General features: G+C 49.0%; 1 protein-coding gene across 2 annotated transcripts in view; it reads right to left on the bottom strand.

The window, feature by feature from the left end:
* Positions 1–12,541, bottom strand: part of P4HA3 (prolyl 4-hydroxylase subunit alpha 3) — an 86,237-nt gene that overhangs the window by 69,495 nt on the left and 4,201 nt on the right. For both annotated transcript variants that reach the window (XM_063950985.1, XM_063950986.1), the window contains exon 2: positions 3,824–3,966. In XM_063950985.1, coding sequence (XP_063807055.1) covers positions 3,824–3,966 — 143 coding nt within the window. The remainder of the gene's footprint in view (positions 1–3,823; positions 3,967–12,541) is intronic.

Raw genomic sequence — 12,541 nt, 5'->3', positions numbered from 1 at the left:
ATGAGGGAAGGATTTGGAATTTAAATATAAATTAACTGGAGACATCCTTTAAGGGCAAAAAGATTTGTTTGTGATGTATATTTTCTCAATTTGATGGTAATTCTTTACTGTCCTATGAAATATAATGTTTTTAAAAAAAAATTTTTGAAACTAACTTCAAACACTAGGGGCGGGATGTAATGCGGTGCGAGTTTTTAAGCACATTCCAAATCCTACCTTCTCGCACTTTGAGACGGTGCGAGTTGGCACCACAACTCGCAAATGTAATGCAGTGTGAGTTTTTAGTAAAAAAACCTCTACCTGCATGCAAGGTCTGGCGAAAAAACAAACCAGAAACCTAGGGGATAAACTTGCACATTGTAGTGTGACTTTTCATTACATTGTGCAAGTTTGACAGTAGCATGCACAGATCAGTGAGATTCGTGCATGCTTCTATCTGTAAAAGTAATGAAAGTGTTTAAAAATTTTTTTTTTTTAAAGTGCAGGCCCCCCCCAAAAGCATAACCAGCCGCGGGCTCTTTGAGCTGGTCCTGGTTGCAAAAATATTATGAAAAAATTGACTAGGCTGCATTTTAACAACCAGCACTGCGCTCTTGGACTGGTCCTGGTTCCAAAAATATGGGAGTAAAAAGACGTAGGGGTCCCCCATATTTTTGGAGCCAGCATCGGGCTCCACTAGCCAGGGAGTCAATGCCACAGCCAGGGGACACTTTTATACAGGTCCTCTGCTCCATTCATTGCTATGCTGGGAACTGCTAAATTGGAGAAACAACAAGGGTCAGCCCCAATTGACCTTGTGGTTAGAGGGGGAAACCACAAGGTCAGTTGGGGCTTGCCCTTGTGGTTACTCCAATTTAACGGTTTCCAGCATAGTAATGAATGGAGCAGAGCATCTCCATTCATAACTATGGGCAAGCCGCGATTGGCTGTGCCCTGGGAGAACAAAGCCATTCAGGAAACTGCTGCTATGGCAGCGGCTCCTGATTGGCTGGGGGTGCCTCTAATGATATTAGTCGCGTGAGGGGACCCTATTCGCGTAGTAGAAGTGTATGTGTAAACACACACTTCGACATGTCCGCTGGATCGGGTTGCTTGCAGTTTGTTTGTTTTTTAACCCCTGGGACGCCTACTTGGAATGAAGAGGACCGATCTACACCAGATTAGGCGAGTATAATTTTTTTATTTACAGGTACCCCTTGGATTCTACGTGGACACGGGGACCGAAGGGCTCTGTGGGGCACTAGGTAAGTATATTTCAGTGTGTAAGTGTGCATGTATGTTTAATTAAAAAGTTTTACTTTCATAGTGTATTTTTTTAACCATGACCTGCCCAAGAGCCCATTGCTGGTGGGTAGATACGGGGGAACCGTAGTCATTCCCCCCATAGTATTTTTTTTAACCAGGACCGGTTCGAAGAGCCCGGGGCTGGTTATATATTTTTTTTTGGGGGGTGGGGGGAACACCTGCCCATCTATTTAAACCCTCTACAGACAGGAGTATGCACGGATCTCACTATCTGTACATGCTTCTGCCAATCTCACCAGCCAGAAGCTGGTCTATTTATAGGCAAGACTTTGGTAATGTTCTAGGGGGGTCATTCAGATCTGATGGCGGGCGATCAGGTACTAACTGCGCATGCACCGCAATGCGTACGCGCGTCGGACAGCAACAAAGGGCATTGCCGGTCAGTGACGGGATGGTGCGAAAAATCCAATTGCACGGGCGTTCGCAATGTGATTGACAGGAGGAGGCAGTTTATGGGTGGTAAATGACCGTTGGGAGTGTCTGGAAAAACGCAGGGGTTCCCAAGCATTTTCAGGGAGGGTGTGTGACGTCAGCTCCGGTCCAGATCAGCCTGTTCTCATCGCACAGTAGGAGTAAGTCCTGGGCTGCGCAGAGATTGCACACAGTGAAAAAATCATTGGATGGTGAGTGAGGTGCGAACGGATTTGCAGATGTCCGCTGACTGAGGGATTTTTTGCAGCTTGGCGTACACATACGATCGCACACTTGCACAGCGAATATGCACTCCCCTTGGGCGGCGACTATCTGATCGCAGGGCAACAATTTTAACAGCCCAGCGATCAGATCTGAATGACCCCCTAGGTGTGATTTGTAAACTTGCATCCTATTACATTGCCCACGTTGTGTGTTTATCTGGATGCGAGTTTTGGGACTGTAGGAAATATGCCAGTTTGCATGTCTCCGTACCCCATTACATCGGTCGAGTTTGCAAAATTTGCAGGTTTAGTGCTAAACTCGTACATTTGTGCAAACTCGCTGTGCATTACATTTGGCCCTAGTTCTCCAGATAATTGCTGAAGCACAGACTTAAAATGTGCCCTCTGACTCTTGGCTACAGAGGCAACAGTGTATGAGATGAGAGGAATGTCTAAAGTTTCCCCAGGGCCACTGTCTGTTATATAACACGTCCAGGCGTTATAATGAGTCCTCACAGTTCTCGTGGTTCCTTAACTCGACAAATTGTCTTCTGTAAGACAGATGTCAGGGACGATGTAGCTGGAATCTTCACTCCTGGCAGCTTCTAATTAAATGAACACAACTCAAAGTCTTTAGCTTTATTGGATAATTTGAGGCCACGACGCCCTATGTTCCCTGGCAGATAGATTATAGGTTTTTGTTCTTGGGTCAAGCAATAAATCTCCATCAATCAACCAGTGATGAAAGCTGAGATAGGAAGTCCATGAGACTCTGGTCTGACCTGTGACAATACTGCCTCATTAGTGATGACCAGCTTCAGTTTCACATTTCCCAGGAGAGCAGACCATGGCAAATACTCAACAATATCTTTGTTTTGTTTCAAGCAAAATGATATAAGGTCCATGATTACAGCTTGGGGTACGGTCAGCTGCCGTATGGTAGGGATTTATAATGGGTAAAGATTAACACTATTAGAGTACTGTATGTTAAGAGGAGACTCTGCTATTTGAAACAAATGCTCTGTAAGAAAATATTTGGGTTTTTATTCCTATCCATTCCCAGTTTACCCCATTTACACTTATCTCTGCTTTCTCTTTACCTCTGCTTTTCTTTTACCCCTGCTGTCCCTTTACCCCTGCTTTACCTGAACCCCTGATTTCCCTGTACCTCTGATTTCCCTGTACCTCTGATTTCCCTGTACCCCTGCTGTCCATATACCCCTGCTTTCCATTTACCTCTGCTGTCCCTGTACCCTCTGCTTTCCATTTACCTCTGCTGTCCATATACCCCTGCTTTCCATTTACACCTGCTTTCCCTTTACACCTGCTGTCCCTTTACACCTGCTGTCCCTTTACCTCTGTGTTTCCTGTACCTCTGCTTTCCCTTTACCCTTGCTTTCCCTTTACCTCTGCTTTTCCTTTACCCCTGCTGTCCCTTTACCCCTGCTGTCCCTTTACCCCTGCTGTCCCTTTACCCCTGCTGTCCCTTTACCCCTGCTGTCCCTTTACCTCTGTGTTTCCTGTACCTCTGCTTTCCCTTTACCCTTGCTTTCCCTTTACCTCTGCTTTTCCTTTACACCTGCTGTCCCTTTACCCCTGCTGTCCCTTTACCCTTGCTGTCCCTTTACCCCTGCTGTCCCTTTACCCCTGATGTCCCTTTACCCCTGATGTCCCTTTACCCCTGATGTCCCTTTACCCCTGATGTCCCTTTACCCCTGCTGTCCCTTTACCTCTGCTGTCCCTTTACCTCTGCTGTCCCTTTCCCTCTGCTGTCCCTTTACCTCTGCTGTCCCTTTACCTCTGCTGTCCCTTTACCTCTGCTGTCCCTTTACCTCTGCTGTCCCTTTCCCTTTGCTGTCCCTTTACCCCTGCTGTCCATTTACCTCTGATATTCTCGCTGGCCTCTGGACTGTTCACCACATTCATCCACTCGGACTGCAGCCTCTTTAACAAGGTGTAGGCAACAATAGGGTCCGACACTGGAGTATCAGCCACGTGGTGAAACGCTGTCACTTTCCTATAGAACCTGAAAGACATAAAGAGATTGTTTTGTATGGACAGTGACCCGAGCCCTTTGTACGCAGTAATATGCTGATGCTGCAGTGGGTGTCTTGTGTAAATAGATGCCTCCTGCCCAGGGGTGTATCTTCCTATTGGCCAGGATGGCACTCGCTAGGGGCGCCAGGCAAGGAGGGGGCGCCGCCTGGCTGTGCCACCCGCGGCCAAAGGATAGAAAAGCAGTACTGTCAGACTGTACCTGGTGAGAGTCTGTTACTAGTACTACAGTAACTGACTCACCAGGTACACAGCAATTGTTAGATATTGTTAAGATAATAAAAAAGTGTCAGTGTTTGGGAGAAGGGACTGTAGTACCTGGAAAACTACACGATTTTCATGTATGTTAGATGTAAGTAAGTAGAAAGTAAATGAAAACTTTAACTTGTAGAGTGTAATAAAGAAAATACATATCTTATCTATTTCAAGGCCATGTTCAAGGAAATGTATATCAGTTAATTGTATAATTGATCATTTTATCTTGGAAGTGATGGCACCCTGATGTTTTTTTCTAACAGGAAACACTCCTTCCACCCAACTAATAGTGTTTGGTTAATGGCTGGGTCAATTTGAGGCTCATCTCACTGCAGCTCATTAGTATTTAATTCAGGATGCAGTCAAGATGCCGGCATTTGGCATCCCGGCGGTCGGAAAGCTGACGCCAGCATCCCGAAACTGCTCAGAATGCTGATGCTGGCATCTCAACATAGATAGCGATGCAGAATGCCAAAATCCAGATCGAGTTGGTGCCAAAGTCTCCACTGTGAAGCTACGTGGGAGGGTTAGGGTTAGGCTGCAAGGGCGGAAGGGCTAGGCTGCAGGGAGTGAGATTAGGAAGGGTGGGTTAGGGTTAGGCACCACTGAAGAAGCTTTTGGGGGAGGGGGGCAGGTTAAGGTCAGGCTGTGGGAAAGGTGGGTTAGGGGGGAGGGATGGTGTAACGTGAATACGAGACACTACTGCGGTGTAATGTGAATAAGGGACACTACTGTGTGGCATAATTTGAATTGGAAATACTATTGTGTCCACCTCCTTCCCCACAAGACCATGCCCCATTTCCAATACTCACACCTTATTCCATGTGTGTAGGGAGGGCGCCAGCTCCCTACTTTGCCAGGGGCACTCGGACCCCTAGATACACCCCTGCTCCTGCCGACCTCTCTGATCCGCTAATGTGTTGGAAAGGCAGGGCATTGTCACCTCTTCACTGCCCCCAAAGGGCTGCAACAGGTCAGTCATGGTGTGGCTTAGGGGACACTGTGACTGCCGTCGCAGAAACCGATCTGCCCCTGAACAGTACAGGTCCTGCGCAAACCACCAACCTTCACTGCTGACCACTGTGTCACAACTGCTGACCGCTGTGTTATAGTCACTTACCACTGTGTCACCACCGCTTGTGGAACTACAAGTCCCACTGCCACCACTGCACGCTTATTATCCTGTGCAAAGCCCAGACGCCGCACACTACCTCTGGTAACCCGCTCCGGGCTGGATCTATTGCGTGCTGCGTGTGTCTGAGTTGTGCTGCATTAACCCTGTGTTGTCTCACACACTGTTGTTCTACCTGACTAATACACACACACACCGCTGACACCTATCCGCACCATAGGTTCTGCCAATATGTGTGTGACTGAGAATCAGCCCCTCTGCGCCCGTGTTATTATACGTGGCTAAACCTCTGAAAACGGCGGTATCAGAAGCTTGCCCGCGTTATTCGATTTGCCGCATCTCGCTCCGGGGTCGTGTGCACTTACAGTAGCTGCAGCGGCTGTCTCATTATAGCATTATAATCACATTCTGGATCTATAGCAATGTGACCATGTGGATCCCATTATATGCCTTATTCCCCGGCCTCTATCACAGATATCACTGACATTTCTCCCATCCACATCCTCTGTGACCTCACGGATCTGACTCATGCTGTGATTACGTGATGCAGTCTTACATGATGCATGCAGTAACTGTGCTATTGGAGGAATACATTACAGCAGGAGCCACTCACCTTACACAGCCAATGAGAACATTCCACAGCTTAGCGTATAGAGACTTGGGACCCAATAGCTAACACCGTATCTCTCTGATGGCCTTAGCCGTTGTAGCCCATACTTACCTGCATTGGTGACTCCCTTCTGAGAGACCCATGTTTTTTTAAAAATGACAGTTAGGAGCTGATTAGTTGGTAGTTTATCTCCGTCTACTTTATCTCTCTCCAAGGCTTAATACATCTGCCCCCAAGCTTGGAGAGGGGATGCAGCTGACTGCTGATGTGGGCAGGACTGGGCACTTCTTGTCATTGGTCCCACCCACGCAGGACATAATGCCGCAAATTGCGGGCCTGTGAGGAGGGGGACCGGTCAGAATGATGCAATTCTTGTAGTTTCATATTGCCCCAACCCTTCCTCACAGTCATGCGATTTGCTGAATTTTGCCTCCTGTCCATCCTGTTTTACTAGGACGTGGGTGGTATGTAGGGGAGGGCTACCTACTGTTCCAAGATTCTGGGGAACTCCCAGATGTTAGGGGTGAATAGGTAAGTATGAGAATAGCTAAGACAGTCCTGAATACTGATAGTGGGATCCCGATAGCAAGTTCTGTGGTCAGGTACTGGGGGGAGGATTAGGGTTAGGCTGCAGGGAGGTGGGTGGGATGGGGTGGGGGTAGGGTTTGGCTGCGGGTGGGCTAGGGTTAAGCTGTGATGGGGTAGGTTGCAGGGATGTGTAGTTAGGGGAGGCAGTGCCTCCCCTGTGATTAATTATTAAAATCATACAAAGAAGATAATTATGAGACATAGTCTGTGTCATAAGTATCTTCTTTATTTAATTGTAATAATTTTATGTGTTTAAATTACTTTGGGAGGCACTGATAGCAGTACCTCCCATAGATAATGGGAACGGAGGCAGAGCGGGGGGGCGGGGCCAAGCACTGGACTGTAAAAGCCCAATAAAAAAGATAGGGAAAGCGGCACTGAAACAAGTGCCTCGTTGACAGGGACACCACCCCCATGTCAGCGAGGCAACTGTGATTGGACAGCGGATTCAGTGCTGGATCCACTGTCCAATCACCCACACGCAACGCTGGAGGCGGAAGTGTCGGCGGGACCTGGCGTTGGAGCTACGGCAGCGACGGCCCTGAAGCGGGAGTGAGGGGTGAGTGCAGTCTCTCTCTCTCTCTCTCTCTCCTTGGACAGAGTGCTCACCTCTCCACTTGGCCCTCCAGATCCCGGATTTGCAGCAGGTAGAACTCCTTGCTTTCCTGGGACACCGGCTCCGCTGCCGCCTGTTGCCCCGGTTTCCCCTCCTTCCTGGCGGCGGCGATGCCCTTCCCCTTCTTCTTGGGCGGCATCTTGTGATCCCCGGTGCCATGCCGGGGCACTCAGACTAATGTTGCCAGACGTCCCGTTACTAAGCAACGGGGAGTAGGCGGCTCCGCTGTCAGTGACTGAGCGAGCCGGGCGTGTTCCACACCCTGATCTGCCACATGGACTTGTCTACATGGACAAGTGGACGTGACCGGCGTGAGATGTAGGTAAGTATGTGTGTCTGTGTGTGTGTGTGTGTGTGTGAGTGTAAGTGTGCTTTAAAATTTTTTTACTTTCAAGGTGTGTGTGTTGTGTTTTTATTTGGGTATTTTTGTTGTTGTAGAACTACAGGTACCAGCGGGCCTGTTATTTCCCCGCATGCTGGTACTTGAACACACTTATGGCTATCAGCCCGGCACCCACCGCCCAGGGGTGCTGGGGACAGCCTCGGGCTTCACCCCTGAACCTTGGGTGCCTGGAGGGGGGGACCCCTTGATTTAAGGGGTCCCCACTCCTCCAGGAAACCCCGGCCATGGGTGACTAGTTGGGGGAGGGTAATGCCATGGCCGCATGGGACCTACATAAATGTGTCTCACGGCTGTGGCATTATGTCCCTGGCTAGTGGAGCCCGGTGCTGGTTTTAAAAATATTAGGGAACCCTACAACTTTTGTCCCCCGTATTTTTGGAACCAGGACCAGACTCAGAGCCCGGTGCTGGTTGTCTAAATACGGGGAACCCCTGTCCAATTTTTTCCCAGTATTTAAACAACCAGAGCCCGAGGCTGGTTATACTTAGGAGGGGGGACATCACGCATTATTTTTTTTTACATTTTTTAACCCATTCAGACCCTTTTCCATTAAGTTAATGGAATCCCTGGACAACAAAATTGCATTCATGTCCTCCTCCCGCTCCCTCCCCAGTCCCAAACACTAATTTTTTTATTTTTTCCTATACAAATGTACAATATATTACAAGTATGATGAGCAGGCAGGCAGCGGACATTGGCGGCATCGGACTGAGATGCAAATTAGTGGCGGAGGGCTGGGTCAGTTAATGGTGGGCGAGTTTGTAAGCCATTGGCGGTGGCAGCGGACATTGGCTCAGGGGCAGTAGCGGGCATTGCCTCGGCGGCGGTAGGGGTCATCGGCTGGATTCGGCGGACATTATGGCTGTAGTGCCTCACCAGCCACTGACTTCACCGCACGCCACTGGTAGGTTGGGGATAGGCTGCAGGATAGGGGGTTAGGGTTAGGTCGCGGGGGAAGGAGGTTAGGGTTTGGCTGTGGAAAGACTGGGTTAGAGATGAGGTAGAGATAAAATGACGGGATCCGTCTCTGGAGTTAGATCATCAGGACGCCACTGTCAGAATCCTGAACATCGTTGTTATGACTGCTGGGATTTCCTAACCAATCCGGCTACAATATTGTCACATTTATTGGAGAGGGATCCTTTGGGTGCTGCTCGCGTGCTTTAGCGCTTCTGGATCTAAAACCGGGAAGTAAAGATTTTCCCTTGATATCTTGGAAACACTTATTTTAGTAGACCGATGTGCGGTGGTTAGCGGGGAGGTTGTGACGCTTCTTACAGCGACCGCAGTCAGTTCTTTTTCATGGGATTGCAGCATTGAATGTAACCACTACGCAGAAACGCGTCATTTCTCGCTTGAAGCCATTGGCGATGCAGTGTAGGACGGAATAATATAGATTTATATCACGTGTCTGACACACATTATGATTTCCTCAGCTGTTACAGAACTTCCCTTTGTAACAGTAGAAGTGATCTGGATGCATAGTCCCGGACGGAGCAGCTGCAAAACAGAAAACTGGGACTGCACTCACTAGATAGGAGTCTCTCCCTCAGTCTCACAGGCAGCAGCTGCTCCTACATTACACACAACAGGCTCCATTTATGACACGCAGCCCCCTTCAGCTGTGCCGCTGTTCAGCAATCCTTTACCAGGGGTTTCTCTGCTGCACTGGCAGGCTGACACTGCGGGCAAAGTGTCCCTGCAAAATGCACGTGACCGGGGGGGACGCTTCACTTCAGCCTGTCATCGCCTTCCACCGCTTGTGAAATTGCGCAGTCGATAGTGATGCGGTTTTTTGTGGCGATACGTGGGCTGCAAAAGAGATCAGTCACTTCACTGTGGCTGATAGGAGGAAGCAGTGAGGACCCTTCTATATGCGGGCTCCTAGTTCCACTGCTCATGTGCGACATGGGAAACGCGGCTTACGCCCGCTCTCATCTATCAACATCGGTCAGCGAAGCACTAAAGCCGGGTACACACTGGGCGATTTCAGCCTAAAACATAAACGATAACGACATAAATGTCATTATCGTTTATTTTTTAGGATTATCTCGTCCAGTGTGTATCGGGGTAATATTGGTGTAGAATGTATGATGCTCGCTCCCGTACGCCGTACAGCGATCACCAGTATTGAGATGACATGCCGATCCACCCGTCAATGTCGGGCTGCGCTGCATGTTCGGGAATAGCGGCGGTGACGTCACTGAACAATATCATTGAGCGATAACGTTCAGTGTGTATGCACTATATCACACAACGATATAGTCGTTCATCGCCGGCATTTCATTATGGCATAGTGCGTATACGGCTTTAGACTCCTGATAGCGCCAATGTCGCGGGGTAGAAGAGAAACACTCCGCAGATTGGATGACACCCCGGTAAATATTTCGGCGATAACTGACAGTATCATTGTAATCATTGGAAAAAGAGGGGCCGTTGTCTGTTCCCGCCAAGGCATTTACTATCAGTTTTATTATTTATTGCTGACACTTATTTATATAGCACCTGCATATACCACAGCGCTTTACAATGTTTAATCATTCACATTACTCCTGCCCGGGTGGAGCTTACACTCTATGGGGGTCATTCTGAGATGATCGTAGCTGTGCTAAATTTAGCACAGCTACGATCATTCACACTGACATGCGGGGGGACGCCCAGCACAGGGCTAGTCCGCCCCACATGTCAGTGCCGCCCCCCCTCCCGCAGAAGTGTAAAGGCATCACACAGCGGCGATGCCTTTGCACTTCAAGAGTAGCTCCCGACCAGCGCAGCTTTAGCGTGCTGGTAGGGAGCTACTCATCGCTCCCCGGCCCGCAGCGGCTGCGCGTGACGTCATGCAGCCGCTGCGGCCTGTCCCACCATTTAGTCCGGCCATGCCTGCGTTGGCCAGACCGCGCCCACGAAATGGCGGCCATTCCGCCAACCCCCCCCCCCCCCCGCCCAGCGACCGCCTCTGTCTGTCAATCAGGCAGAGGCGATCATAGCGGCCCGACGCCCTTTGGCGCAGGCGCAGTTCTGACCCGATCGCTCTGCTGCAATAAACTGCAGCGTGCGATCAGGTCAGAATGACCCCCTATAATCCCTACCACATACTGACAGATAAGTAAGTACAACAAGGATATCTCTTTCTGATAATATCTAATTAAATGTCTGGATTGTCCAATATGTTACTAGTTCATGGGATGCACAAAGGAAATGCTATGAGCACTCGGACGCAGATCTGGCCACAGGTATTCCTTTTGCTATAGTTGTTGACTTTCTGTCTGGTGCAAGGTTGGCACAGTGGAGCGCACTGCGGAAAGAGCAGCACATCATAGGGGACGGGGCATAACATAAAAGGTGGCACAAGGGCGCGGTGGTACAGGGGCATGTTGGCAATTGCATCATCGTGGCCATACAATGCAGAGATTACTGGCATTGTACAGCGGGGGGCGCTGTAATGCTGCTTGGTGAGTTGGTGGCTCTCGGCGGTTCCGGGAGAGTATTCTGTGAGACAGATTGGGGTCTGCAGTCATCTCTTTATGTTGCTTTTTCAGTTAGAAAGAATTGAGTCATAATTTTAGCTGTGAAGAAACGGTTAATCACTGAGCTTGTCTATACTCGCCCTCCTATTATCATTACTATTATTATTTATAATAATTAACAATGATATAGCGCTAACATATTCCATTGCGCTTTACACCTAGTGTCGCAGCTTCTCCAGATCGCAGGGTCTGAATGACACTATGTGCATAGACCCAGCGACCCTGTGGGCGCACAGACAACGGGCCCTTTCTCTGGCTGCGCAGAAGCTCCCAGGGCACAGGCTGTTGGCATGAACCCATTTGTAAATGAAGTTTTTGTATGCATGTTGTTTACGCCCCCTCCTCTCAGGCTGTGGTCAAAACATGATCAGCAGATAAATGCCGCTTGTGTCCCTGTCGGCACAGTCTGACACAAAGGGGGGTTTCACGATGCAACAATTATCCAGGGATCTGTGTCATTTTTTACTGTGGCTTAAGTGAAAAAATATTCCCAGCACGATGTAGCTGATATTGGAAATATCTCATCGGTGCCTACTCTGCTGGGGGTTCTCCTAGGCGAGCACGTAGGGATATCCATTGATGGTTAGCAACCATCGATAATTTGCCATTTATGGCCCTCATTCCGAGTTGTTCGCTCGCAAGCTGCTTTTAGCAGCTTTGCACACTCTAAGCCGCCGCCTACTGGGAGTGAATCTTAGCTTATCAAAATTGCGAACGAAAGATTAGCAAAATTGCGAATAGACACTTCTTAGCAGTTTCTGAGTAGCTCCACACTTACTCGGCATCTGCGATCAGTTCAGTCAGTTTCGTTCCTGGTTTGACGTCACAAACACACCCAGCTTTCGCCCAGATATTCCTCCGTTTCTCCAGCCACTCCCGCGTTTTTCCCAGAAACGGCAGCGTTTTTTCGCACACACCCATAAAACGGCCTGTTTCCGCCCAGAAACACCCACTTCCTGTCAATCACATTACGATCAACAGAACGAAGAAAAAACCTTGTAATGCCGTGAGTAAAATACCTAACTGCATAGCAAATTTACTTGGCGCAGTCGCACTGCGGACATTGCGCATGCGCATTAGCGACTAATCGCTCCGTTGCGACAAAAAAATAACGAGCGAACAACTCGGAATGACCCCCTATGTCCAATGATTTGCCGTCGGTGGTAGAGATCCATTGCTTCTCCAACATTGATGCCAATATTTCTTGCCTCTGCCCTTGATGTTCTACCCAGATGGCACCATTGATGGGGTCCATTAATATTTTGCGTTTGCCTCCAGTCAGCGGCGGCACTGGGGACGGTGACATCTGGTGCGACCAATAATACCCCACTTGCGCACCTTTGGCACGCATGCCCCAAACAGGGTTGTGATCAGTGACTGCCATGTAATACAGAGAGCATCAGTACCACCCTACA

Source organism: Pseudophryne corroboree, chromosome 2 (assembly GCF_028390025.1).
Source record: "Pseudophryne corroboree isolate aPseCor3 chromosome 2, aPseCor3.hap2, whole genome shotgun sequence".
Taxonomy (NCBI): Eukaryota; Metazoa; Chordata; class Amphibia; order Anura; family Myobatrachidae; genus Pseudophryne; species Pseudophryne corroboree.
This window is presented reverse-complemented; position numbering and strand designations above follow the sequence as displayed.